The sequence below is a fragment of the Somniosus microcephalus genome, chromosome 18, assembly GCF_052327205.1.
Source record: "Somniosus microcephalus isolate GS21.2 chromosome 18, FLI_Smic_1.0, whole genome shotgun sequence".
Lineage (NCBI taxonomy): Eukaryota > Metazoa > Chordata > Chondrichthyes > Squaliformes > Somniosidae > Somniosus > Somniosus microcephalus.
This window is the reverse complement of record NC_141004.1, coordinates 17,389,164-17,416,856: the sequence shown is the minus strand read 5'-3', so window position 1 is coordinate 17,416,856 and position 27,693 is coordinate 17,389,164. Positions and strand designations below refer to the sequence as shown.

General features: G+C 47.4%; 1 protein-coding gene across 5 annotated transcripts in view; it reads left to right on the top strand.

The window, feature by feature from the left end:
- Nucleotides 1-26,745, top strand: part of LOC147105059 (transcription factor SOX-13-like) — a 190,804-nt gene extending 164,059 nt beyond the window's left edge. For 4 of the 5 annotated variants that reach the window (XM_086011115.1, XM_086011114.1, XM_086011119.1 and 1 more), the window contains 8 exons: nt 1,342-1,418; nt 4,135-4,300; nt 8,067-8,105; nt 11,739-11,854; nt 15,029-15,125; nt 15,400-15,567; nt 22,716-22,932; nt 25,225-26,745. In XM_086011115.1, the coding sequence (XP_085867241.1) occupies nt 1,342-1,418; nt 4,135-4,300; nt 8,067-8,105; nt 11,739-11,854; nt 15,029-15,125; nt 15,400-15,567; nt 22,716-22,932; nt 25,225-25,510 (1,166 nt within the window). In that variant the 3' untranslated portion in view covers nt 25,511-26,745. The remainder of the gene's footprint in view (nt 1-1,341; nt 1,419-4,134; nt 4,301-8,066; nt 8,106-11,738; nt 11,855-15,028; nt 15,126-15,399; nt 15,568-22,715; nt 22,933-25,224) is intronic. The other variant, XM_086011116.1, reaches the window with a different exon arrangement.
- Nucleotides 26,746-27,693: the final 948 nt, after the last annotated feature.

Below are 27,693 nucleotides of genomic sequence, written 5' to 3'. Positions count from 1 at the left end.
TCCCGTGAATGAATTTTAAAAAAAAGTGGCTCCAAATGAATGTTACAAAGAGATTACACAGCTCCCCTGGTGGTTTAATGGGGAAATGCACTACCCAGTGTGGAATGAATTGTGGAGGCCAGGATTGTAGAGACTTGATTGCAACTCTGTGCTGAGCTAGGTGATCTCAGCTGGGGAAGTATTTAGGGTGCTACAATTGGTCTCTGAATACCCCTAGACCAGAGAGAGGAAGATCAGCAAGGGTTCCCACTCCAGATCGTTATCCAGTGACTGGTGCTGGAAAGTGTGGGAGGTTGGCTGAGGGTCAGGATTGAGCTTGGTTTGCGATGACCCAATTTGGAAGAGCCTCACTGTCCAGGCTTAAAGCTGGCCCATTGGGTGAGGTGCTGGGGACAGCCACTGCCCTTGGAATTCGAACCTAGCATAGGGTGACCATATTTTCTAAACCAAATCTGGGCACACACACAGTGGGAGCACAGCAAAGTAGCCAGGACAGGAAATGTTTTAGCAGCCTGTATTTTAACAGTTGCACATCGACACTACGAATGCAAAACAAATGTGCGTATAATTACCGAGGATGTGACGTCACACTATTGAAGCGCATTCAGACACTGATTATAAATGATACAATAACACTTTTCAGTCCATTGCTCTGAAACTGTGATTATGTCTAACAGTATCGTCGTACGTGTCTTCACACTGTTCCCTTTGGGGAACTGTATGAAGTGGTGGAAGGATTTCTGGCCGCGCTAACGCTCCTTCCGTGACCATAACCATCTACATACCAGCCATTAGGGTGGTTAGTCCTATGGCGGGAGGGTTTTACGGGCTCCCACAACTCATACGAGGGGGGGGGCCACCCACACCCACGGACGCAAGTATCCCGCTGGATGTCAACCCAGAATTTAGAGCCGGAGCTCCGACTCCACTTGCCGGGACTGTCTGGAGCGGGGTTTGAAACCCTACGCCTTCTGGCCCAGCGGCGGGGATGCTACCGCTACGCCAAAGGCCCACTCCGTCTAACAGTATGATGTGCATATATTCCGATGACTCTGGCTCTAGTCTATTCAGGGATGAGTTTCATGAAGCAGGGACTCTTCTGGGGACACAGTACCTCATCCAGGGACTATATCCCGGAAAACTGGAACGTATGGTCACCCTAACCTAGCACCTTCAAAAGGGGAGAAAATTGGAATGAAGGAAGACTAACTTAAGTGTTTGTTTTTAGTGCGTATAATTGGTGATCATTCGTCGGGCCTCTCAATGGCTTGTTTATTCATGTTACGAAATTTAATGAATTATAAATTTGATTGAATTTTCTCCCCCCCCCGCCCTCCCCAGGTGACTATGGTCTGCAGCTGATACCAACTCCCCCAGCAGCCAGGAGGACTCCGGGCCCAAGCCCTGCCCATACACAGGTGAGTCTAGTAGGTTTTGCATGCTGTAGCTGAAGTGAGATAACGTGAAATTCTTCGCTGGAGGTTGTAAAGATTTCATTTTTTTAAAACTCATTCCTCATCTCCCTTGCATTTATATAGCGCCTTTAACGTAGTAAAACATCCCAAGATGCTTCACAGAAGCGTACCAGAAAGAAAAAAAAGAACCACAGTCTTGCATTTGTATAGCGCCTTTCGCAACCACCGGACGTCCCAAAGAGCTTTACAGCCAATGAAATACTTTTTGAAGTGTCGTCACTCTTGTAATGTAGGAAACATGGCAGCCAATCTGCGCACAGCAAGCTCCCACAAACTGCAAGGTGATAATGACCAGATAATCTGTTTTAGTGATATTGGTTGAGGGATAAATATTGGCCAGAACGTCGTTCTTGTCAGCCAAAGAGGCAACAGGTCTAGGGTAGAACAAATGGCAGTGACGGTTAGCCGTGCGTACCAAACGTCTCAGTGGATCAAGCAAAGTGAGGAAACTGAGATTTGCAGACAAATCGGGCTTGATTACCCATCCGATAGCAAAATACTGCGGATGCCGGAAATCCGAAATAACAGAAAATGCTGGAAAAACTCAGCAGGCCAGGGCAGCATCCGTGGAGAGAGAAATAGAGTCAACATTTCGGGTCGAACCCTTTATCAAGGGTTTGATTAACCACCCGTTGACTATAAATGAGTGAAATCCAGCTCATTCTTCCCAGACTCCGAATCTGGTTTTCTTACTCCTCACCCCCCTCCCTGTGCCTTTACTCGCTTGAAACCAAGAATCTTTGCCCCATCCTTTTAGGTGAAGTATTAAATCAGGGCCTTGTTCAGGTAGACTGTGAAGATTTCGGAAGAGTAGGGAGTTCCCCTGGCGACCTGGCCTGAATTCTTCCCTCAAACGGTGCCACCAGACAATAAATATAATAAATGGCCACTCTTCTCATTTGTGGGACCTTGCTGCGTTCGAATGGCTGTCCAGTTTGTCTACGTAACGGTCACGACACTTCAGAAGTAATTCATTGATATTTCCATGTGATACTGATCTATACAGTGGGCTTTGGTTTCCTTTGTCAGCAAAGAGAATCCTTCACACCAGATCAGTGCCTTTGGCAATGTTGTTCACCTTGAAGTCTTGATTTACTTTAGATCAGAAATATAACGGGACGATCTCCATGTGAGTAAATTGCTTTAGTCTCTAGATATTTAAACAGAAACACAAGGTTGCATTGTCCATTATTTGTGTTCGATCCTTAGTTTAAACTGTGGCTTTGCTTTTGGTTCGTGGTTTTTCCTTCGTGATGTTCAAACATTGAAGGAGCTAGCAGCTTCCTCACACTTCCATTTCACATCACAGATAACTGTCAAAGAAAGAGACTGTTTCCACTTGTGGGGAGGAGCATAACTAGAGTCCATCAATATAAGATAGTCACCAAGAAATCCAACAGAGAATTCAGAAGAAACTTCTTTACCCAGAGAGTGGTGAGAATGTGGAACTCGCTACCACAGGGAGTGGTTGAAGCGAATAGTATGGATGCATTTAAGGGGAGGCTAGACATGCATATGAGGGAGAAGGGAACAGAGGGTTATGCTGATGGATTTAGATGAGGAAAGACAGGAGGAGGCTCGTGTGGAGCATAAACGCCGGAAGGACTAGTTGGGCCGAATGGCCTGTTTCTGTGCCGTATATCTTAAGTAATCCTATGTAAAAGCTTGGATTTATTATCGTGCCTTTCACGTCCTCCAGATTTCCCAAAGTGCTTCACAGCCAATTAATTACTTTCTGAAGTGTAGCCACTGTTGTTATTGCAGGCAAATGTGACTGCCAATTTGTGCACAGCAAGGTCCCAGAAACCGCAATGAGAGAAATGACCAGATAATTTGATTTTGGTGATGTTGGTTTAAGAATAAATTTTGGCCAGGAGGATTCCTCTCTCTGCCTGTCTTCGAATAGTGCCATGGGATCTTTCACATCTATCTGAACTGGCAGAGGGGGCCTCAGCTTAAGGTCTCATCCCGAAGAAGGCGCCTCCGACAATGTAGCACTCCCTCGGTACTGCACTGAAGTGTGAGCGTACTCTTAAGTCTTTGGAGTGGGGCTTCAGCACATAATGTACGCTGACACATAGGATGAGCTTAGGAACAGAAGTAGGCCATTCAGCCCCTCGAGCCTGTTCCGCCATGCAATTGGATCGTAGCTGATCCGCCACGTCTGTCCTAAATATATTGGCTGAGTGCTGAAGACATGACCATGACCACTCATTGTGTCGGAACTGTTATGCTTCTGATTTGAGTGACTTGCTTAAAGGCCACCCTCTTCCCCCAACCCCATTACCACCTGTCTTAACATTCAGATTTTGAATGTCAGCACTACCCACTGTATTCTCCTCCTTCATTATCTGTGCTCCCTCATCCCAGCTGTACCCAGGATGTCCTGTTGCAGTTGACCACCTTGCTGTCGTCTAGATACCGATGGACTTCTGTTTAACTGTAAGCTCACTGGTAGAGTGATTCGAATTATGGGGAAATTGCGTAGCATTCGGTTCTGATTTTGGAGAGGTCCGCAAATTCAGAGATTTTTCTTGAGTGTTGAGAAGGGGTTTTTCTTTATAGACTCTCCAATGTTCCTCAACTCCAGAAGATCTGTGGAAAAACCTGCGCCTTAGTTGGAAAATCTAATCTTTCCTTTTAATCCCCCTGCCTTTAGGAGGAAGCCTCTCAGCCGCTGAATCTGACAGCGAAGACTAAAGGTACAGACATTTTGAAGTCTCCCTCGTCTCCACAGGCCAAGCTGAGGAGAGGACCCTCACCGTCAAACTTTGTGATCCCAGTAGAGTTACAGTCCAGCACACCAACATCCTTGTTAACCAGAGGTAAGGGGAACCTTGCATAGGTCTTCACGATACTGCTGCCATTGATGAGTGATTGTGTGGGGGGGGTCGGGGGATCCGCTCCTGTCCATGAGATTATTGCTGGGTGTCGACCGTGGTTCAGCGGGCAGTACCCTCGCCTCCGAGTCAGAAGGTTGTGGGTTCAAGTCCCACTCTAGAGACTTGAGCACAAAAATCTAGGCTGACACTCCCAGTGCAGTGCTGAGGGGAGCGCTGCACGGTCGGTGGTGCCGTCTTTCAGATAAGACGTTAAACCGAGGCCCCGTCTGCCCCCTCAGGTGGACATAAAAAAGATCCCATGGCCACTATTGCGAAGAAGCACAGGGGAGTTATCCCCGGTGTCCCGGCCAATATTTACACCTCAATCAACATCACTAAAAAAACAAATTATCTGCTCATTATCGCATTGCTGTTTGTGGGAGCTTGCTGTGTGCAAATTGGCTGCTGCGTTTTCTACATTACAACAGTGACTACACATCAAAAAAAGTACTTAATTGGCTGCAAAGCGTTTTGGGACGTCCTGAGGCTGTGAAAGGCGCTATAGAAATGCAAGTCTTTTTTTTCTGACCATTGCAGGAACATTCAGCCAGTTGCTTTGGCTGTGATGCCCTCTACGGTCAAAGAGCCTGTCAACGTCAGTAGGCGTCACACATGACGAGTGGGTCATGTGGGCGAGGTACCGAAGGGCTGACTGCCAGTGCTTGTGGAACCAGTACCCCAACACGAGCCAGTGACTCCAAGTAGAGAGAGAAAGAAATTGCTGCACGTGCTTAACCAAAACGTATGCTTTGTGCTTTAAATACCTGCACAATACAGGAAACTTTGTGCTATCCGGCACCGACGGGACCGCGCTGTTGCCGTTCCCTCAAAACTGCCGGACACACCAGCGTTAATGTTGAAGCCTACGGAGCTTTTCATCTCCGTATCTGACAACAAACACTGTTGCTTAGCAACAGCTTCTAAACAGTCGGCCCATACCTTGGAAGTGTCTCTGTAACTTAGCAACAGCTTCAGAGAGACTTTCCAGAGCCTGGCTGTTGAAAGAAAAGCCACGAGAAGAAAAAAAAGCCACGAGAAGAAAAAAAAGCCACGAGAAGAAAAAAAACCTAACAAAACGGCTCCTGATTTTTGCCGGTGGCTCGAGCTTGCCGGACACTTAGCCTCCGGATAACACACAGTTTCCTGTAGATGGTTTAAATGTCACTTTCTGCAGCAGAGAGAAAGGGCCTCTATCTGAATGAAACACCAGCTGGCTTAACATAACCTTTTTGAAGAGCAGCTTTGAATTTGTTTTGGGGAAAACTTAATGATCATCAAAGCCCTGATTTAGACAGAGCTGCCCATTTAAAACCGCTCCTTAGGCAAACTTCACAAATTCTGACTGTGTACTTTTGAACCTCCTCTTCAAAAAGATCTTTCAAATTGTATTTGCACAAAGTATGTTGCTTCCCTGTGTGAATTTGCCAGTTCTAGTAGTTTGCAGCAGGGCCCAGTACAGTGAGGGTCAGTTTTAAACGGGGCATTTTCAAAAGGTTTGACTTAAAAGGTACTTTGCTGCAAAACCTCAGCTAACTGAACAGAGCTGGGATGGGAAGCTTCTCGCCAGAGACCTCCGCACTCCCAAGTACCAGCATACGTCTAGGTTCCTTACTCTCATCAACTTCTTTCAGATCTTCACACACCTTCAGTTCTCAAGATCTCCAATTCTCCCGCGATGCAACAGCCACATCTCTACCTTGATCACCTTCATTCCCTTTGGGACAAGGATCTTGTTTCTTTCTTTTCTTCAAAGACATCTTTCTACATGTCTCTCTCTTCAAGTCTGACCAACATCTAGCCGCTCTTTGCTTTTGATGAACCTACCATTAGTTATGCTTTGTTTATTGACATTCTTGGCTGTCTCCTCTGATCTCAAATGGAACTCCTACCTATCCTTTATTGTCGAAGTTGCCTTCAAGAAGATCCATTTCTTCCTTCATAACATTACTTTTCCTCAAAAGCTCTTGGATCCATCCAGGACTTGAACACTGCACCATATCTGGCAAGGTTCTTCCAAGTCCCCCTGACATGTTTTCCTGGATAAGATTGAAGACAAACCTTATCATGTGATGGGCAACCCAGTCTCTCTCCTTACCTGCAGGTGTCTCTCGCTCTTGTTTACTCATTTTTTCTCCTTTCGCATTGTCTCTACCTTTCTATTTTTTTTTGTTTTTATCAATGATGTTCTATCCAATGTTCCTCTGAATCGTTCTCCCCTCGGCAGCAAATATACTGTCCTGAATCCTATTCCTTCTCTCTGCATTCCGCACTCCCCCCACCCCTCGTATTTAGATCAATATTCACTGCACCTTCTGACATCATCAAAATCATAAACAGTAACAGCTTTCTGAAGACAGACTGAGTAGAGGAAGGGGAAGCAAAGCATGTACAGGAAACTTTCTGGTATCCGGCACTGACGGGACCGAGCTGGTGCCGTTAGATCAAAACTGCCATATAAACCAGCGGCAATGTTAAAACATACAGAGCTTTTCAGCTCCGTGTGAATCAACAAACCCTGTTGCTTAGCAACAGCTTCAAAACAGTCGGCTGCAGCTGCAAGCGTCTCTAGCTGAAGCTGTTGCTTAGCTACAGACCTTGCAGAGCCTGACTTGGGGGGAAAAAAAAGCAACGAGAAGTAAAAAAAACTTATAGAAAACGGCTCCTGAATTTTGCCGGTAGATAGCTTTCCAGACTTTTAACCTCCGGTTAAACGAAAGTTTCCTGTATTGTGTAGGAATATAGGACACAAGGAGCATCCTTTCCATCGGAATATAGGAGACAAGGACCATCCTTTCTGTAGGAATTGGGAGGGAGAATGCGAGAAGAAAACAAGAAGCATGGGAATGTTGTGGAGATCCAGGGGAACTGTCCAGTGTGTAGATTTACCAGTTAGATGTGTTGAAAGCTGCTGAATGTTATTGCTTTGCTATGGGCCTGGATTCTTTCAGTTGAAGCTGCTCTGCATGTTCCTGATCTCCTCCAATGCCATAGTCCAGACTTACTTTGGCTGTTTGGCTGGTTTGGGGCAGTGCCATAATTTAATTTCCCTGCTCGTCGAGCTGAGCGCTGCATCGTGTTGGAAACGGGGCACTCCGTTACCTCCAGGACGACCTAACGTTTGGGGGGAAATAATTATCTGTGGGCTCTTATGGGCATTCTTTATGTTTCTCTGTCCCACCTGCGAGAGAATGCCGTACTTGACAATCGGCATGCAGTGACGCACGGTTGACGGTGAAGTCTGTGTGTGTCGGGGCTCGTGGCCGTGAATCCACATCCCATCGCTTTGTGTGGTTCAAAACTATCACTGACTGAGGGAGAGGAGGTTTCCTCCTGTGCTCTGCACGTATTGAAATTGTAAACCTGTTTCTTTTATTACTCTGCCACCCATAGTGCACAGAGGAAACCCCCACAGGAAGGTTATTGATTGCTTGCAGTTTTTAAAAAAAACACATGTTGCCTCTTTTAAATCTGTTATGTTTTCAAATCTTTATTCCAAAGAAGCAAATCTGGAGTCAAGAGCTTGAACCATGTTCAAAGCAGACGCAAAGTCGAGTGTACAAGTGGCCATCCGTGTGCGCGACCGATGTGGCACTGGGTGGCTGGGTCTTTGTACATGACTGAGGCGCTGATGTGCTGGGTGGGGAAGAGCTCAGATTCTCTGTGTTTAATAGGATACTAACTCTCCTTTTCAACTGCCTTTCTTCAATAGAAATGATAAGTAAAGAAGTTTTCTGGAGGAATCACTGGGGTCAGTAACTGTTCATTTTTACGTTTTAACCTTTGTGTGTAAAGCCAATTGGATAGAGCACCTTTTGGCTGTTATTTTTCGGTTGATGTGATAGGAATGTAGCACATTTCCCCCAGCAGCTAGTCCAAGGCCATTGTCTAGCCGACTGTACCGCCCACCCAGTTACCCCCTCATATATATGGGTGACTTTCCCAGCAAGGGCACTGGGGAAGTGGGGGGGGGGGGGGAGAAAAGTCCGAGACCATTAGAAATGTGGACGGTGACAGCAGGACTAGCTTTATGAAGCCAAGCTGAACAGGATAGGTGGAGGGAATTGTGTGTGTCATGTAGGAATACAGTAGACAGCCGTGTCCTTCCTGCAGGCATTGGGAAGGAAAATGGGAGAAGAATAAAGGCACTAACCCCACAAACCTGAACCGATGGTACACACTGCTCAGTCATTGAGTCACACTACTTAGTGTGGTCTAACCCCTCCTAGATTTTCCTCTTCTTCTCTCCTACTCTTTTCAACTGTGGGCCTGGGGCTTTCATTTGGAGTTTTCAAGTTCTGCCAAGGAAAGTTCTAGCCTGGAAATTACTATAAGGGATATTGTACAGACACTTCAATGCGTTTGTTGCAAATTCCTCTCTGCCATTTGACCCGAAGTGGTAACCCCTTAAATACTGTGCTCTTTTTTGGGTCAAAGAATCAGTATGTTGAGCTGCTCACTAGCGACTGTCCCACTGTAGACAAAAACCCAGTGAGATACATCTATCCACGTTCTTGTGGTGGGATGTCGATCCAAGGCACTGCTGTATCTGGAAGGCTCGGCGCTGACATATTTCAACATGTGACCTTGCGTTTCATCTGCATTGAGTTGATGCGCAAGATGGCAACACACAAGGCACCGTGGAAGTGAGAGGCACAGACTCTGCTCCCCCTCTCTTGTGGGTTGGAAAATGTTACCGCCTGTGTACTTGCTCTCGGTGTTCAGTTTGGGTTGGTTAACCATCTTCCCAGTCAACGGTAGGATATATAGCCATGAATTGGAAGAGGGGAGTTAACGGACTTGTTTGAGTATGAGGGAGGCTGGGATAACTCTCGTTGTTAATAATATATAGAAATAATACTTTTTCTTTCTTTTTCTCTCCTCCCCCTCTCTTCCCCCTCTTTTCTTCTCTGTGTTCTCTCTCTCTCTCTCTCTCTCTCTCTCTCCACCTCCAGAGGCAAAGCAAGCCCAAGCACTTTGTCTACATGCTCTGGCAACTCATTCACTAATATCAACCTCCCTATAACTGGAGAGCTTGATAATGTGTGTGCAAAATGTCTAAGTACAGACTTGGACTGTTGAATCCGATTTCACTTTTGTTCCGTTATATGGATTTGTTCTTGCTGACGTTGCGGTCTCTGATCTCAAATGGAAATCCTATATCTCCAATGCTACTGCTGCCTCCAAAATGTTTGGTTTCCTTTCTCATCCCAAACATTTCCTCTCAACCACTTTTAACTCTCTGTAAAGCATAAGTCAGTGTACCAAGGACTTAAATATGGCTCCCATATCTGAGGTGGCCCTTTTAACGTCTCTAACTCTAAGGTATAAGAAAAAGCTTGTTTCTGATGGATGTTCCTTCTCTTGTCTTTAACATCCAACCTCTGTTTCCATCACACACTTTTCTGACCATCTCTATTTTATCAATGTTGCTACGATCACTGTTTCGGAACTTCTTTCCCTCTGTTCTATCTCAGCTGTAAATATGCTGTCCTGCACATTTTCCTCCCCCATCCTCTGAGATGAGCTCAAGGCTTGTTGCCCTCCCTCTTACTCTAACTCATTCTTTCTCAGGACCTCAAAAGAGTAGATCTGCTTGCCTCCTTCAGTCTCTAAATGCTCCTACAATCTTCAGCCATTGCTTCCTGATTTACCTTTTTCTCTCCAACTTTGATGACGCCCTGTATTGTAGACCTCGGTCCTTTGCATACGTTTTTTCAGTTAAAATAAACTGGAGATTGTACATTGATTGTAATACAACTGCAGCAACTCATCGAGGCTTCTTCGATAGCACCTCCCAAACCCGCGACCTCCACCACCTGGAGGAACGAGGGCAGCAGGTGCATGGTAACGCCATCACCTCCCAAGTTCTCCTCCCAAGCCACACATCATCCCGACTTGGCAATATATCGCTGTTTCTTCATCATCCCTGGAACTCCCTCCTGAACAGCACTGTGGGAGCACCTTCACCACATGGACTGCAGCGGTTCAAGAAGAGGGCCCTCCACCACCTACTCAAAGGCAACAAGGGATGGGCAATAAATGCTGGCCTTTCTAGCAATGCCAATATCCTGAGAATATATATATAAAATTAATTTAATGTAGAGACCAACCACACACCCACCACCTCCCTAAGTGCCAATCTCTTATTTTTTTTCTTTTGAACAAGGCCTTGTCCTCCAATATAACCTTTAAAATACTGCCCCAGATTTTAACCAATCTTGCCCGCTCGGTTCTTTTTGGAATTTGCCTTACCTTTGCTGAAATGCTCATCATAAAATATACACTACGTTTGGAAAATGTTACTCATGCAGTTGGTACCAAAGAGGAGCAATATTTCTGTTGCTGTTAAATTTGATTGTTGGGTTATTTCAGATGACTGGCCATAGTGGGCCTGTTCTTGCAGGTCCTTCTAAATTATTGCAATATTTTCTATTTTTAAAAATATATTGATGTGGGCATCGCTAGCGAGGTTGCCCACATAATATATAGTTGCCCTGAGAAGCTGGTGGTGGGCCGCCTTGAACCCCTGGTAGCGATTTTGATAGAACTCGGTGACTTGGCTTGGCCACTTCAGAGGCAGCGAAGAGTCAACCACTTTGGTGTGGGGACTGGAGTCACATACAGGCCAGACCGGGCAAGGGCGGCAGATTTCCTTTGCTAAAGGACATTAGTGAACCAGTTGGGTCTTTACGACAATCCGACAGCTTCATGGGCACTTTTACTGGTACCAACTATTTATTTCCAGATTTTTATTTTAAACTGAATTCAAATCCTGCCAGGGTGGGATTTGAGCACGAGCTCTCTGGATTATTAGTCCAGGGCCTCTGGATGAGTGGTCCAGTAACGTAACTACCGCACTACCAAATCTTGGCACCCGTTTACTTTTTGATGCTTTTTCTCGGCACTCCAATTCCCCTCGCCACTTCCCCCATGTCCCCCCCCTGTGGCCTGCTGCTGACGGGGGACAGATCCACAGGTGCCAGGAAGCCCTCTAGTACGTCGGCTAAGTGCTCATTCTTCACACATGGGCCTACTACACGGTGGGTGCCAGCAGGATATTGAGCTGCGACGAGTGTTGCAGCTGAGCCCAACCCTGTCCTCAACAGCTGTCCAGATACTTTCCAGCAGGACTCGCTGGGTAATGATCAGGAACGTCCCTACCCCAGGAACCCCCAGGTCCCTGCCGAGGTGCCCTTCCTACTGCCTTGACTGAAATCAATCTTTTAACTGATTTCCGGAAGCTTATGTCTCTGCACCTGCCGTGCAAGGACCGAGGGCCTTTATTCCTCCTTCTAATGGGTTTAATTTGAGTTTCTGGAATGAAAAAATCTGGCCAGGAATTGTCTCTCTGACTTTGTTTGGATTGTTTTGTGTTCTCCAGGCTATCCAATCGAGCAGGATGCCATCGGGAAGGCCATGCAGAGTCCAAAGCAGATGTTCCTTGGGAAGAGCCGGGCTATGGAAAGTCCAGTTGTAAATAATAGCAGGAAGGACAAGGTCAGTGTTGGGCGGAGGAGGAAGAGTTCGATTTGCCTGGCCAACTCCAGAAAAGCCTCATTCCATCAACTCTTACTCTAACGATGACTGTTCACGCTGTGTGTCAAGCTAACTTCTTCACCCTCCCCAACCCTTTCCCAGGGTGCTGTGAAGCTCATTAATTTTACCCCATTCTCCTCCCACTGCCTCCTCCTACTACTGCAACTTGCATTTATATACAGGAAACTTTGCGATATCCGGCACCGACGGGACCGGCGTGATGCCGATCTATGAAAACTTCCGGACAGACTAGCGCTAATGTTGAAGGATACGGAGGTTTTCATCTCCGTATCTGACAACAAACACTGTTGCTTAGCGACAGCTTGTAAACAGCCGGCCCGTACCTTGGAAGCGTTTCTGTAGCTTAGCAACAGCTTCAGAGAGGCTTTCCAGAGACTGTTTTTAAAAAAAAAAAAAAAAATGCTAGGAGAAGAAAAAAAAAAGAAATAAAACCTAACAAAATGGCTGCTGATTTCTGCCGTTAGATCGAGGTTTCCGGACATACAACCTCCGGATAAACCAAAGTTTCCTGTAGCGCCTTTAACGCTTGACAGGAGCGTTATCAACCAAAATGTGACACTGAGCCTCATGAGGTGATATGAGGACAGATGACTAAAAGCTTGGTCAAAGAGGTAGGTTTTAAGAAGCGTCTTAACAGAGGAGGGAGGGGCGGAGAGGTTTAAGGAGGGAATTCTAGAGCTTAGAGCCGAGACAGCTGAAGGCACCGCCGCCAATGGTAGAGCGACTAAAATCGGGGATGCTCAAGAAGCCAGAATTGGAGGAGTGCAGAGATCTCGGTGGGGGGGGGGGGGGGTTGTGGGGCGGAAAGAGGTTATAAAGATGGGGAGGAGCGAGGCCATTGAGGGAATTAAAAACAAGGATGAGAATTTTCAAATTGAGACGATGAAGGAACGGCTGATATACTTCCAAGTCAGGATGGTGTGTGACTTGGATGGGAACTTGGAGGTGGTGGTGTTCCCATGCGCCTGCTGCCCTTGTCCTTCTAGGTGGAAGAGGTCGCGGGTTTGGGAGGTGCTGCCGAAAAAGCTTTGGCGCGTTGCTGCAGTGCATCTTGTAGATGGTACACACTGCAGCCACGGTGCGCCGGTGGTGGAGGCAGTGAATGTTTAAGGTGGTGGATGGGGTGCCAATCAAGCGGGCTGCTTTAACCTGGATGGTGTCGAGCTTCTTGAGTGTTGTTGGAGCTGCACTCATCCAGGCAAGTGGAGAGTATTCCATCACACTCCTTACTTGTGCCTTGTAGATGGTGGAAAGGCTTTGGAGCGTCAGGAGGTGCGACACTTGCCGCAGAATACCTAGCCTCTGACCTGCTCTTGTAGCCACAGTATTTATGTGGCTGGTCCAGTTAAGTTTCTGGTCAATGGTGACCCCCAGGATATTGATGGTAGGAGATTCGGTGATGGTAATGCCGTTGAATGTCAAGAGGCGGTGGTTAGACTCTTGCTTGTTGGAGATAGTCATTGCCTGGCACTTGTGTGGTGCGAATGTTACCTGCCACTTATCAGCCCAAGCCTGAATGTTGTCCAGATCTTGCTGCATGCGGGCATGGACTGCTTCATTATCTGAGGAGTTGCGAATGGCACGGAACACTGTGCAGTCATCAGCGAACATTCCCACTTCTGAACTTATGATGGAGGGAAAGTCATTGATGAAGCAGCTGAAGATGGTTGGGCCTACGACACTGCCCTGAGGAACTCCTGCAGTGATGTCCTGGGGCTGTGATGATTGACCTCCAACCACCACAACCATCTTCCTTTGTGCTAGGTATGACTTCAGCCAGTGGAGAGTTTTCCCCCCGATTTCTATTGACTTTAATCTTACTAGAACCCCTTGATGCCACACTTGGTCAAATGCTGCCTTGATGTCAGGGGCAGTCACTCTTGCCTTACCTCTGGAATTCAGCTCCTTTTTCCATGTTTGGACCAAAGCTGTAATGAGGTCTGGAGCCGATGGTGAAGATATGTGGTCGGAGGCTCGGCTCCGGGTCAAGCAGGTCTCCTGGAGCAAGAAGCTTTGCAACTGGGTCACTGCTACTTTGGCTGGATGTCTGCTCGCCTCTTGTCTTTCCCACTCCAACCCCCTTATTTCCAGTTATCCGGATGCAGGGTGCTGTGCAGTTTCCCACCCCCCACTCCTCGTGTAGCATTACCTGGCTCAATCCTAAGCCGCCTTTCTCCTCCTTCCCCCCCCCCCCCCCCCCCCTGAATGTTGTGTCAATTGCTTTTATTGTTTCTCCCACAGGGCTAACCCCTCCCTCACCTGACCCCCTCTTCCCCAAGTGCTCAGCCTTTCCTCACCCTGGGTGCGTTGTGCTCTGTGACTCATTCCCTCTCCCCTGTGGTGCGGAGAATGAAAACCTCAAAAGTCCTATAGGCAAGGGCTAGTTCATAGAGTAGTGGAAGGATAAAAACACATTGGTAAATCTGTTTATATTTATTTTTTTTAAAACCTAGCTGAAACTCTTTCAAAATTTGGCGGTTAAATTTCTACAAGTATTTTATAATGTTTCTTAACAAACTACAGGAAACTTTTGATTTACCGGCACCTAAATAACCGGAAATCTCGGTTAACCGGCAAAATTCAGGAGTAGGTTCATACTTCATATTACTTGCCTTCCTCCATCTGTTGCTGTGCAAGGGTGTGGCTGCAGCTGTTGCTAAGCTACAGAGACGCTTGTAACTTGTGGCCATTGTTCTGAACCTGTTGCTAAGCAACAGGGTTTGTTGCTTTGTACGGAGCTCTCGTATCTTTTACTATAGCGCTCGGTGATCGGAATTTTTGATGAACCGGCACCACGTTGGTCCCGTCGGTGCCGGATTAAAAAAAAGTTTCCTGTAAGTGGTTAAAATAACGAGAAACTAAGCTCATAGTGAGGCCTTGTAGCCTATTCCCAACCTCAACGTTTTTTTCATTGAGCGGTGCGAGGTGATATGTTTTTGCCTGGAGGGATTCCGCTGTGTATTTGTGGTGCCATTGAATTTTTAATTTTAATTGTTGTGTCCATGGGTGTGGAGGTCGGAGCTCACGGTCTTCCCGCCATGATTTCCCAGCATTGTCGGCTGTCCCTGAAGTGTTGACTCTAACCCTGCGACCCTTCCTACTTGTGCCTTTCAGGATTCGCGAGTAACGGAGTCGCCACTGGCAAAACAAGGGGATGACGGGAAAGCAGCAAATGGGAACGAAGATTTTAACAGCAGCAATGACTCTGAAGGTGTGTAGCATGATGCTTCTCCCCACTGATGGGCATCAGTGTGCTGCAATGGGCAGCCATTTTAATTTGCCTCCATGCAGAGGAGGCTAACTAAAATGACTCCTCCATACACCTCACTGATTTGTGCGGTATACACCTGTGCTGGTTAGTGTCTCTATCCGAAAGAGCACTCTTTATTTTAATCTCCCTATCACGATACATTCCTGTTCCATTCCAGGTTGAAGAAAGCCCACTGGTATTCTAATGCATTCATTTGTTTATCTGTTTGCATCAGGAAATTTGACTCTGTCGGGGTCAAAAGGCTACGAGTCCAGAGGTGGCGGCAACCACGAACACATCAAGCGACCCATGAATGCATTCATGGTATGGGCAAAGGACGAACGAAGAAAGATTCTTCAGACTTACCCTGACATGCATAACTCCAGCATCAGCAAGATACTGGGTAAGGGGGCAGTCTTTCATTGAAATTGGATGCAGATTTGGTGGGGTTGATGTAGTGTGCGATGACAGTTCAGCAACTCTCTGGTTACAGTGGATGGGTGTGGCAGCTTCAGCAGTAAGGAGCTTGATTCTAACGTAGAAAGAAAGAACTTGTATTTCTACAGCGCCTTTCATGACCTCGGGACATTCCAAAGCGCTTTAAGCCAATGAAATACTTTTGAAGTGTCGTCCCTGTTGTAATGTAGGAAACTCAGCAGCCAATTTACACTTGGCAAGCTCCCGCAAACAGCAAGGTGATAATGACCAGATAATCTTGTTGTTGTGATGTTGATTGAGTGATAAATATTGGCCTGTACACCGGGGATAACTCCCCTGCTCCTCTTCGAAATTGTGTCATGGGATCCTTTACATCCACCTGAGAGGGCAGACGGGGTTTATCATCTCATCTGAAAGACGGCACCTCTGACAGTGCAGCACTCCCTCAGTACTGCACTGGGAGTGTCATCCTAAATTTTGTGCTCACTGGCCCCCATGTAAAAGTAGCTTCTGGCTTCAGAAAGATTTATTTTGTGTGTGTTCCTGCGCTTCAGAATCCAATTGGTGGAGATCCTACTGAGGGCACTACCCAGCACAGTTGGGTTTGGTGTAGCATCATATCGAGGGATCAGACTTGCATCTTTACAAGGATGCCCTTATGCTCTCGTACGATAGCAAAATACTGCAGATGCTGGAAATCCGAAATAACAACAGAAAATGCTGGAAAAACTCAGCAAGCCAGGCAACATCCGTGGAATGGAACAGTCTTGTCAAAGGGTTTTGACCTGAAACGTTGACTCTCTTTTTCTCTCTCCACGGGTGTTGTCTGGCCTGCTGAGTTTTTCCAGCATTTTCTGTTAGTCCTTATGCTCTCGTTGGGTGCAGTGTACACGAGTGATGATTCAGTGCAATAAATTATTTTATCAGCATCTAACGGGTGTGAACATTCTTAGCTACGGGTTTACTTTACGACGGCAGAAAGTTATTTGCATTACTTGTGTGTCTTTGTGTGTGACCTTTTGAGGAGACAACCCTCCTCTCCCATGGATTCCAAATCTCTCCGTTGTCTGACAAAACCTGCTCTGCCAATGACCCGCTGCAAAGAATGGAAGTCTGATCCTTTGTGTGAAAAGCACAAAACCTTGTATTTATATAGTTCCTTAATACATCTTTCAGAAACATCACAAAAGTGCTTCATGTACAATGACTAATGTTGAAGAAAGAAAGACTTGCATTTATATAGCGCCTTTCACGACCACCGGTTTCAAAGCGCTTTACAGCCAATGAAGTACTTTTGGCGTGTAGTCACTGTCGTAATGCGTATGTTGACATGTGAATGTCGAAGTGCAGTGATTGCTGTTGGGTAGGCAAATGCGGCAGCCATTTTGTGCCGAGCACAATCCCACGGACAGCTGAGAGATGAGTCGTTTAGTTACTCTGTTTTTAGCCGTGCTGGTTGAGGGAGGAATGTGTGTGTTGGTTGTGCACCTAGTTAATTGAGGGAACGTGCTCCTGTGTAACGGTGGTTGCGAGGTGTCAGCCGCAGTTCGGTGGGTAGCGCTCTCGTCTCGGAGTCAGAACTTCGTGGGTTCAAGCCCCATTCCAGAGACTTGAGCACACGATCGAGGCCGACTCGCCAGTGCAATACCGAGTGCTGCACTGTCGGAGGTGCCGTCTTTCGGACGCAACGTTAATCTGAGGCCACGTCTGTTCTCTCAGGTGGACAGTAAAGATCCCACGGCACCATTTGAAGATGAGTAGGGGAGGTCTCCCCACGTTCTGCCCAACCAGCATCACTAAAACGGATTACCTGCTCGTTAATCTCTCTGCCGTTTATGGGACCTTTCTGTGGGCAAATTGGCTGCCGCGTTTCCCTGCATTTACAACAGTGACTACACTTCAAAAACACTTCATTTGCTGTGTAGCGCTTTGGGACATCCTGAGACTGTGAAAGGTGCTACAGAAACACCAGTTCGTTCTTTGGCGAGTGGGTCAGTTTGCAGTAGCTTAGAGTAAGAGGGGTCGTGGGGGGGTTGGGGGAGTCATTCTCCAGTAACTGAACTGTGTAGGGGGCACAGAGGGCTTTCTGGAGCAGAGGATGCATGGGCATCCTGTACTAACAACCAACGGAGCATGTGCAAAGGGGTACTGTAACTTAAAACGGCAACTACAGGACCGTACAAAATGAGATGAGAGACTAGCAGAATTATCTCCTCGAAAGAGTATTTGAGAAGTGAAAGGACTCCCTACAAGTGGAACAATGTCAGTAGAAAATTACTAAGTGAATATGAAGGGGATTAAAGAAATGAGTAGAGACACAAGTGTACAAATGGAATTTTACTTGTCACGGCGCAGGAGGCAATTCATTGGAAAGTACTCCCTTCCCTTCTCCCACATTGTTTCCTTTATATCCTCCAGTGTTGAGTTCCTGCTGAGTGTGTCTCTGGTTCTGCTTTTTCGGTAGAAAAGAGACGAGTGAAACATTCTAAAAGTATATTAGTAATAGCTGAGGAAGTGCTACATCTATATGATAGCAAAATACTGCGGATGCTAGAAATCCGAAATAACAACAGAAAACGCTGGAAAAACTCAGCAGGCCAGGCAGCATCTGTGGAGAGAGAAATAGAGTCAACGTTTCAGGTCGAAGACCCTTCGTCAGAACTGGGGAAAAAAAGCAGGAAAAGGGATAGATTTTAAAGCAAGTTTAGGGGCTGGGAAAAGGGGGAGGGGATGAAAGAACAACAGGGAAGGTCAGCGATAGGATAGAAAGCAGGAGAGATTAAGAGACATTGAGAGATATTCAAGGAACCCCCAACAGCCCTGCTCCTTCACCTGGCACCTTCCCGTGCAAACGCAGGAGATGCAACACATGACCTTTTACCTCCTCCCTTCCCACTGTCCAGGGCCCCAAACACCACTTCCAGGTGAAACGGCGAGTTACTTGTACTTCTTGCAATTTAGTATACTGTATTCGCTGCTCACGATGCAGTCTCCTCTACATTGGGGAGATCAAACACAGATTGGGTGACCGCTTTGTGGAACACCTCCGTTCAGTCCGTAAGGGTAACCCTGAGCTTCCGGTCGCCTGTCACTAATTCTCCACTTCACTCCCACTCTGATCTCTCTGTCCTCGGCCTCTTACACTGTTCCAGTGAAGCTCAACGTAAGCTCGAGGAACAGCACCTCATCTTTCGATTGGGCACTTTGCAGCCTGCCGGACTCCGTAGAGTTCAACAATTTCAGATAATAATCCCTGCCCCCATTTTTCATGCAGTATGATTTTGCCATTTCCATTTGCAACATTTTCACAGTATGTTCTTTCAATTCCTTCCTCCCCTCCTAAACCCCACCCCCCTGTCTCTGCACCTGCTTAATATCTGTTACATCTCCAGCTTTTTCCAGTTCTGATGAAGGGTCCCAGACCTGAAACGTTAACCCTGTTTCTCTCTCCACGGATGCTGCCTGGCCTGCTGAGTATTTCCAGCATTTTCTGTTGTTATTTCAGATTTCCAGCATCCGCAGTATTTTGCTATTACACTCTGTATTACTGTTGTAAATTGTTTTGACAGGTGTCAATCCATTAATATTTGCCATGTAGCACACTGGCCATTGCAGGTCGTCATGCTGCCGCTCCGATTTGGGTTGACTCCAACCTAGTGGTGTGGAAGTCCAGGACACTTGGTTGCAGGTTAAGTGTCGGCTGTGGCTCAGTGGGTAGCGCTGTCGCCTCCGAGTCAGAAGGTTGTGGGTTCATAGAATCACAGAAAAGGCCCATCGTGTCTGCGCCGGCCAACAAAGAGCTAACCAGCCTAATCCCACTTCCCAGCTCTTGGTCCGTAGCCCTGCAGGTTACAGCATCCCAAGGGCACATCCAAGTACTTTTTAAATGTGGTTAGGGTTTCTGCCTCTACCGCCCTTTTCAGGCAGTGTGTTCCAGACCCCCCCACAACCCACTCAAGTCCCACTCCAGAGACTTTAGCACAAAAATCTAAACTGATGATCCAGTGCAGTACTGAGGGAGTGCTGCACTGTCGGAGGTGCCGTCTTTTGGATGAGACGTTAAACCGAGGCCCCGTCTGCCCTCGGGTGGACGCAGAAGATCCCGTGGCACTATTTTGAAGAAGAGCAGGGGAGTTATCCTCGGTGTCCCGACCAATATTTATCCCTCAATCAACAGCACTAAAACAGATTATCTGGTCATTATCACGTTGCTGTTTGTGGGAGCTTGCTGTGCGCAAATTGGCTGCCGCGTTTCCCACATTACAGCACTCCAAAAAAAAGTGCACCATTGGCTGTAAAGCGCTTTGAGATGTCCGGTTGTCGTGAAAGGCGCTATAGAAATGCAAGCCTTTCTTATAAATGCAAGTTGTTATTGTGGGAATGGGAAATGGAAATGGCCACGGTGGCTTGTCGTAAGGGCTAGTCCGCTGAGGCTGGTGGTTAAGTCACTTTAGTCAGTGCAGTATTACAGCAGATTTACTCTGCGTCTAACCTGTTCTGTTCATGCCTGGGAGTGCCCAGAGGCAGCTGCACGTTTTAGAAATCTAATCAGTATTGTGTAGAACCTGCTTGTTTTTTTTTGTCCGTGTTTGTGTGTGTGTGTGTGTGTGTGTGTGGTATTTCCCCATGGCTTTTGTTCAGAGCAAGCTGCTGGGATGAATGATTAATGGATTGAATACAAAGAGCTGCCAATTGCCTGCGTTTATCTGCAGTCTGTAGAATTCTTGAATTAAGTAGAATGTTTCCGCAGAAGCATGTTTGTCGAGATCCCCTGGATATCGGAGCCTTTACCTTTCAGAGACTAATCCGCCTCGAGATGCTAGGAAATGGTTTGAAAAATAAAATAAAAAAAGAAATCCCATCTAGATGGGGATGTTCCTGTGGGGGAAAAACTTCCTAAGGAGAGGATATTCTCTTAACCTGTGTGAGCTCACATGAGCTCAAAACTATTCTATTCCCTTGTGACGAGGTGGAATAATGTAGATAAGAATGCACAGGCACGATGGGCCGAATGGCCTCCTCCTGTGTTGTATCATTCTACGATTCTATGAAGGTGTCTCAGTGCTTTGGTCTCTCTTTTTTAAAGTAGAAACCTAGGTGAGGGGGGTTAAGGCCCATAGTGCTGGGCACCACCAAGGTGTAAAGAGTAGCAGAGAAGATGGGGCAAGAAAGAAAGAGAGACTTGCATTTAGATAGCGCCTTTCAAGACCTCAGGATGTCCCAAAGTGTTTTACAGCCAATGAAGTACTTTTTGATAATCAGTCACTGTCGTGACACCAAGCTTGTTTTTTTTTTTACACAAGTTTGTACGAGGACCTCAGGAAGGCTAAGGGAGGTAATGACTTCCACCATTTTGAAAAGGCTGAATTAGAGTAGGAGACCACATGTAGTGCCGTGGCAGTGGGGGGAGGGGGGGCTTCGCTGCTTTGATATTCCCCCGGCACTGAGTTGCCAATCTCGGTGGGTACCCTGCAGACTGGTTGCTCCTCCAGGGAAGGGGGCGAAGGATTCATCGCTTGGCCACTGTCGCATGCCCCCTAGTGGCTGGATGAGAGCCGCATGGCCAGGAGCCTGGAGCTGGGTCACCTGCTTTGTTGGCTTCAGGCAGTACATGCTCCAGAGGGAGCTGGAGAGAAACGAGAGGGATTGTTACAGAAATAATGTACCATGTGCACTGCCAGTGAAGCCATTGCTTTCACATAGCTGTGCACTCATGCACGAAGGACATGACCAGTATCTGCACAGGTGTGGCTGAACAGGTAAAATCATCAGTGGATTATGCTCACTTTACTAGCTACGGTACTCCTATGATCACATGCGGGAAAAAATTAGTGCTTTTCACCACCTCGGGCCTCCCAAAGCTCTTCCCAGCCAATTAATTACTTTTGGAGTACCGTCACCGTTATTTAGGTCAATTCAGCAGCCATTTTGTGCACAGCAAGGTCCCTCCAATGGCAGAGAGAGGAATGGCCATTGTAACGATTTGTTTTTGGCAGTGTTGGCTGTGGGGGGAAATGTTGACCACAATGGTAGGAGATCGCCATGATCTGCCGTGGAATCCTTTTACGTTCACCTTAACAGGCAGACTGAGGCCTCGGCTTAATGTCTCATCTAAAAGGCAGGCAGCACCTGTGGCAATGCAGCACTCCCTCAGGACTGCACGGAAGTGTCGGCCTTCATTACATGCTCAAGTCTTGGGAGTGGGGTTTGAACCCATTACCTTCTGACTGCGACATGAGCACGCTCTCAACTGAGCCGAGCTGGCTATAAGTAAGATAACCTCCATATATTAATTGCTGGCCAGGGTATATAGGAACAGGAGGAGGCCATTTAGCCCCTCGAGCCTGTTCCACCATTCATTGAGATCATGGCTGATCTATGAACTAACTCCACATACTGCCTTTGCCCCATATCCCTTAATACCTTTGGTTAACAAAAATCTAAAAATCTCAGATTTAAAAGTAACAATTGATCCAGCATCAACTACCATTTGCAGAAGAGAGTTCCAAACTTCTACCATTCCTTTGCGTGTAGAAGTGTTTCCTAACTTCACTCCTGAAAGGCCTGGCTCTAACTTTTAGACTCTGCCCCTAGTCCTAGACTCCCCAACCAGCGGAAATAGTTTCTCTCTCTCTACCCTATCGGCTCCTCTTAATATCTTGAAAACTTCGATCAGATCACCCCTTAACCTTCTAAATTCCAGGGACTACAACCCTAGTTTGTGCAATCTCTCCTCGTACTTTAACCCTTGGAGTTCAGGTATCATTCTGGTAAACCTACGCTGTACTTCTCCCAAGGCCAGTATATCCTTCCTAAAGTGTGGTGCCCAGAATTGCTCACAGTGCTCCAGGTGTGGTCTAACCAGGGTTTTGTATAGCTGCAGCATAAGTTCTACCCAGTATGTCCAGTCTACTTGCAGTAATCTCTCAATTAAAATTATTGGGAGTACTTTTGCAGTCCATGGAAATGTATCGGTGATTGTTGACATGCTATCCTAGCAGGAATCTAACCAGTTTCCCCGGTTATTCTCTGGATGAGTGCGGTTTAATGAACAGTCGGTCTTGTTGGCACCGGTGCGGTTTGAAGTTACGCTGGGGTAATCTCTGATTTCAGGCTCCCGTTGGAAATCGATGTCGAATGTTGAGAAGCAGCCTTACTACGAGGAACAGGCGCGGTTGAGCCGGCAGCACCTGGAGAAATATCCCGACTACAAGTACAAGCCTCGGCCGAAGCGGACCTGCATTGTGGACGGGAAGAGGCTGCGGGTTGGGGAGTACAAAGCATTGATGAAGTACAGACGGCAGGAAGTGCAGCAGTGTTACTCTGTTGGGTGAGTAGTTCAGGTGGCAAACTGTAGCCGCATGGCTTTCGCGAGACTGCACCTGCAATTTTATGCTGCTCTTTTTTTCTCTCTCTGTTCGGGTCACCTCCCCTCCCCTTTTTGAAAAGCAGTAGGGGTCACTTGACTTTGTGCGATAGTGTAAAAACGGGTGCCAGCGAATCGGCAGATTGTTTTTGCATCTCTCCTGCTTTTAATTCCACGGAAATAAAAATCGGGTGAGTCGTAAAACAGGCTGCCAATTCCCTAGCACCCGTTTTACACTGGCAGGAAGTCAAAATGACCCCCACAGTGACTCCTTGCCAGGTTGCACAGTCATCAGGCGGCGCTTTGCCCCTAAGTGGCTATTATTCACTTGCCCAGTGTGTGTGTCCGCTGGCTATTCCACCATATAGGGCATCACAACTGAGCCCCTGCCATTTTCCTCACCCGATAGTCATTTGTGTCCACTTCCAGTAGGTGTCGCTGATAGTCCCCTGCCATGGGGGAAGCTGTTTGCTCCAGCTTTATTGGTGCATCGAGCCCAACAGTTGTCCAGCCACTGCACTTGGCTTATTGATCACCCCGGTCATCTGTTGCCAGAAGAGTGTGTATATTCCAGGCTTCTATGACCCTTATCAAGTGCACTGCATGAAGGGGACAACGCGCTACACTTGTCAAAGGATTAGGTGAGGGCCACCGGTTCCTAGCATGCTCGGACAATTGGAGCTTTCAAGACATGAGATCGCTAAATCTTTGTTGGGGAAGGGTATCAAGGTATTAGGTGCAAAGGCGGGTAAATAGAGTTGAGGTACAGCCCAGCCGTGATCTAATTGAATGGCGGAGCAGGCCCGAGGTGCTGAACTCGTCCACTCCTGTTCCTCTGTATGCCAACTCAGTAAAGAATGGGGTTTTGTACACCGTATGAATGCTCAGTGATGATATAACTTTAGAACACCTCAGGGACTGATTTTGGTGGTTTGGGGATGGTTTTTCCACCTTGCGTTTTGCTCTAAAGTGCCCGAGGACGTGCAGTTAGTTGGTGCCAGCTACATTAGCAAAGAACTAACTGCAACCTCATCATCACCTTACGACAGTCATGCAGAAGACTCGAAGCTAACTTGGACCGGCCTTGTTGAAAGGATGAGGAGGAGAGAAGTGGAGGTCGGGTGGCATGAAGTTTTAAAAAGGATTTCATTTCCAATTTTGTGCTCCTGGCCGAGAACCTCACTCTGAGATTCCAGCGCTTGCCGCTCCAACCATTGGTTGGAAAGTCACGCCAGGTGCCTCCCAGATTTTCCGACTTGCGCTCCCGGTTGGGGAAAGCTCCACCACCAGGAGCCCAAAGTTGGACTTGACGCCTTAAAATCTTGAAGGTTGTAGGAAGGAAGAGAGGTAAGGAGTTCCCCCCAAGATTGAGTTTTCCATGGTAGACTCCCATTGGCACACCTCTCGGGCAGAGAGAGCTGCCGATCAGAGGTTCGGCTGTCTCTCTGCTCTTGGGACTTGCATGCTTGGCTGCAAGTGGAATGCTTCGCCCCTTCCATCACTTATTGATGCCAGGTTCTTGTTCAACACTTGGCTGTGGGGCAGTGGAAGGCTGGTGCTCTGGGCGCTCATCTGATATCAGAACCTCTCTCTTGCAATTACAAAAATGCCAACATCGGGCTGTTCCTGAATAACCGCTGGGAAAGAAAATCTTGAGTTAACATCGCGCCTTTCACAACTACAGGACGTCACAGGTCACTTTACAGCCAATTAGGCACTTTTTAAAGTGTAGTCACTGTTGTAATGTAGGAAACGTGGCAGCCAATCTACGCACAGCAAAGTCCCACAAACAGCAATGTGATAATGACCAGATAAAATGCTGCTGGTTGAGGGATTAAATATTGACCAGGACACTGGGGATAACTCCCTCCCCCCCCCCCCCCCCCTTCTTCGAAATAGTGGCCACGGGATCTTTTGCATCCACCCGAGAGAGAGCAGACGGGGCCTCGGTTTAACGTCTCATCCGAAAGACGGCACCTCTGACAGTGCCGCGCTCCCTCGGCTCGGCACTGCACTGGGAGTGTCAGCCTAGATTTTTGTGCTCAAGTCTCTGGAGTGGGACTTGAACCCACAACCTTCTGACTTCGAGGCGAGGGTGCTGCCCACTGAGCCACGGCTGGCACAGGGTGTGGTGAGACTCGAAGCTGCTTTTAAGTTCGGGGTACAAAAGCTTCCATCTTTCTATTTGCATTGTACATCGTGATATATTCACACGCAGAATTCATCCTGTTTTTTTTTTTTTGCTCATCCATGCAGGCAGCAGGACCAGGTTCACTTGCACCCCTCAGAAGTGATGTATCCCGGACAGATTGGAATGACATCCATCCCCGTACAGCCGGCAGTGTCTGAACACTATCGATCCTGCAGCCCCGATCCCAACATGCCTGTAATCCTCAACACTCGGAGTCTCAAATCGGAACAGGCAGACATGAAGGAAATTCACCTGAATGATGCCACTGGTGAAATGTACGAGTATGGTGAGGACGACGACTCCGACGTGGAATATCGCAGTGACGGCGAGCTCGTGGTCCTTGCGGACTAACGCCCGCCTGTGACTTTGTCGGCAGAGGTTACGGAATCGAACCTTTCAAGCGCAGATGGGCCAACGCATGTCCTGTCGTACCCTGGCCAACCATTTCAGCAGAGCTACTGGGGGGGAGGTCTCACTGTTCAGGTTTGGGAGCACATTGGTGGGGGAAGCGGAAAAGGCCACCCTCTGTCTCATCCCAAATGTGCCCATTTCATGGACCTTTTGATGAGATTACCAGGGATGAAGGTGGAGCTGGGCGAGCCTGTGCAGGACTGGGCTAATGTGAATGGTATCGGTACCTATAGGGAGCAAACACTGAACTTCAGTAACTTCACATGTTCATGTCCCCTAAGAGCATGACCACCATGGTCTACATTGTCCTACTTCAGTTCAGGTCATGGCTCTGTTGTCACCAGTTGTATTGTGAGTGGGAGGGGTGTGGGTGAATGAGCGCACACTGCCCAGGCGTATTAATGGTTTGCGGGTTTTCCCTCCGCACCGATTCCAATTCCATTCCTTAATCGTAGAATCAGCCTGCCGCCATTCAGCCCATCGTGCCTGTGCCGGCTCTTCCAAAGAGCTATCCAATTAGACCCACTCCCTTGCTCTTTCAACACAGCCCAGCAAATCTGTGTATCCAATTCCCTTTTTTGAAAGTTGTTATTGAATCTACTTCCACTGCCCTTTCAGACAGTGCAGTCCACATTGTAACAACTTGCTGCGTAAGAACAAAATTCTCCTCTCCTCGCGTGTTCTTATTGCCAATTACCTTAAATCTGTGTCCCCTGTTTACTGACCCTACCGCCAGTGGAAACAGTATCTTCTTATTTACTCTATCAAAACCCTTAAGGGCTCAATCTGTTAAGCTTTTAACATATATGCCATCAAGCCCGCTGCACTACAATCCTAATCTATTTGGTGCAGGATTAGTATAGCAATTTCTATATGGAGTAATTGGATAGCGAGTCACTGTTGCAAGTCGGCAAGGGGAAGATTCCCTCTTGGGCACAGAACAACAAAGCAACAGGAGAAGAAGGATCTCCAGAATAAGGTTGGGAGTCATTTCTTCCTCTCCTGTCTTTCCGCCCGTTATAAGCTACATTGGGGAACAGAAGAGAGAATGTGAGAAAGGACATGGGAGACTGCAGACTGCAATGTGATGAAGTGTGGGAGTCGAGCGGTGGTTTGGATAGCGGGGGCTGGGGGGGGTCATCAGTTGAGCATCTAACGAGAATTGCACTTACTGTGGCCCAGATGGACAATTCCATTTTCATCTTGTTGGATGCGAGGGGGGGTATCTCCTTGTCTGAGCTGTGAGCTAGTGAAAGCGAATGAAGCCAATTTGGACGCTGGTGGCCTGGCTACTGACTCGTTGAGCTTAGTCACCCAAAATCAACATTTGTAAAATTCAGTCCTCTCACTTGGCCCAACCCAAGTGAGATGGTGAAACACTGAACTCACTTTTGCGCGCTACAGAGAGACTTGTTCATGCAGACACACACATCGGCATATGCAGAGACACGCACACATACAGACACCAATGTTCCCTCGTGGCTGCGCAGTAAGGGAAAGGTCCCGAACAGGCTGCTCACTGGCTTCTCCATGTAAATACCACGCATGCACGGAAATTTAAAGGGACTGCGCGCTATAAGAAACCGACCACCAGAAAAAGCACCGCTTATAGGGAACATTGATACACACACACACACCCCCTGATGGGCAGGAAAAGACCAGCTGGCCTATCAAGCCTGCCCCATATTCATGATGGCTGGAGCATCAGGACTAGGCACTTCCTTCACTGCCCCCAGCATGTAATCTCCTTGGCGAGCCAAAAGAACATGTACCCCACTCTCCTAGTAATAAACTAATTCAGGTCCAGCTGTTTGCATCGGACTCTTGATACATTCATAGCTTTCACTTGCTGAACAAATTCAATTCTGCACCCACTCGCCTGCAAAAATTTTTTTCCACAAGTGGTTAAAAAAAAATTATTTAATTGCTACACTGTCCTGGGGCTTGCAACCTTGAGACTAGTCCACCTTTAGTTGTCTGCCTGCTCCCTGCCTGAAAGCGAATTGCCCTGGGATGTGGATTCCTGCTCTATCGGTGGTCACTCTACGCAAGAGACGGGCTGGCCTGCCTGGGAGGGAAAGGTGGTTTTTTTTTAAGCTGCGTGACAGACACGATGACTCTTC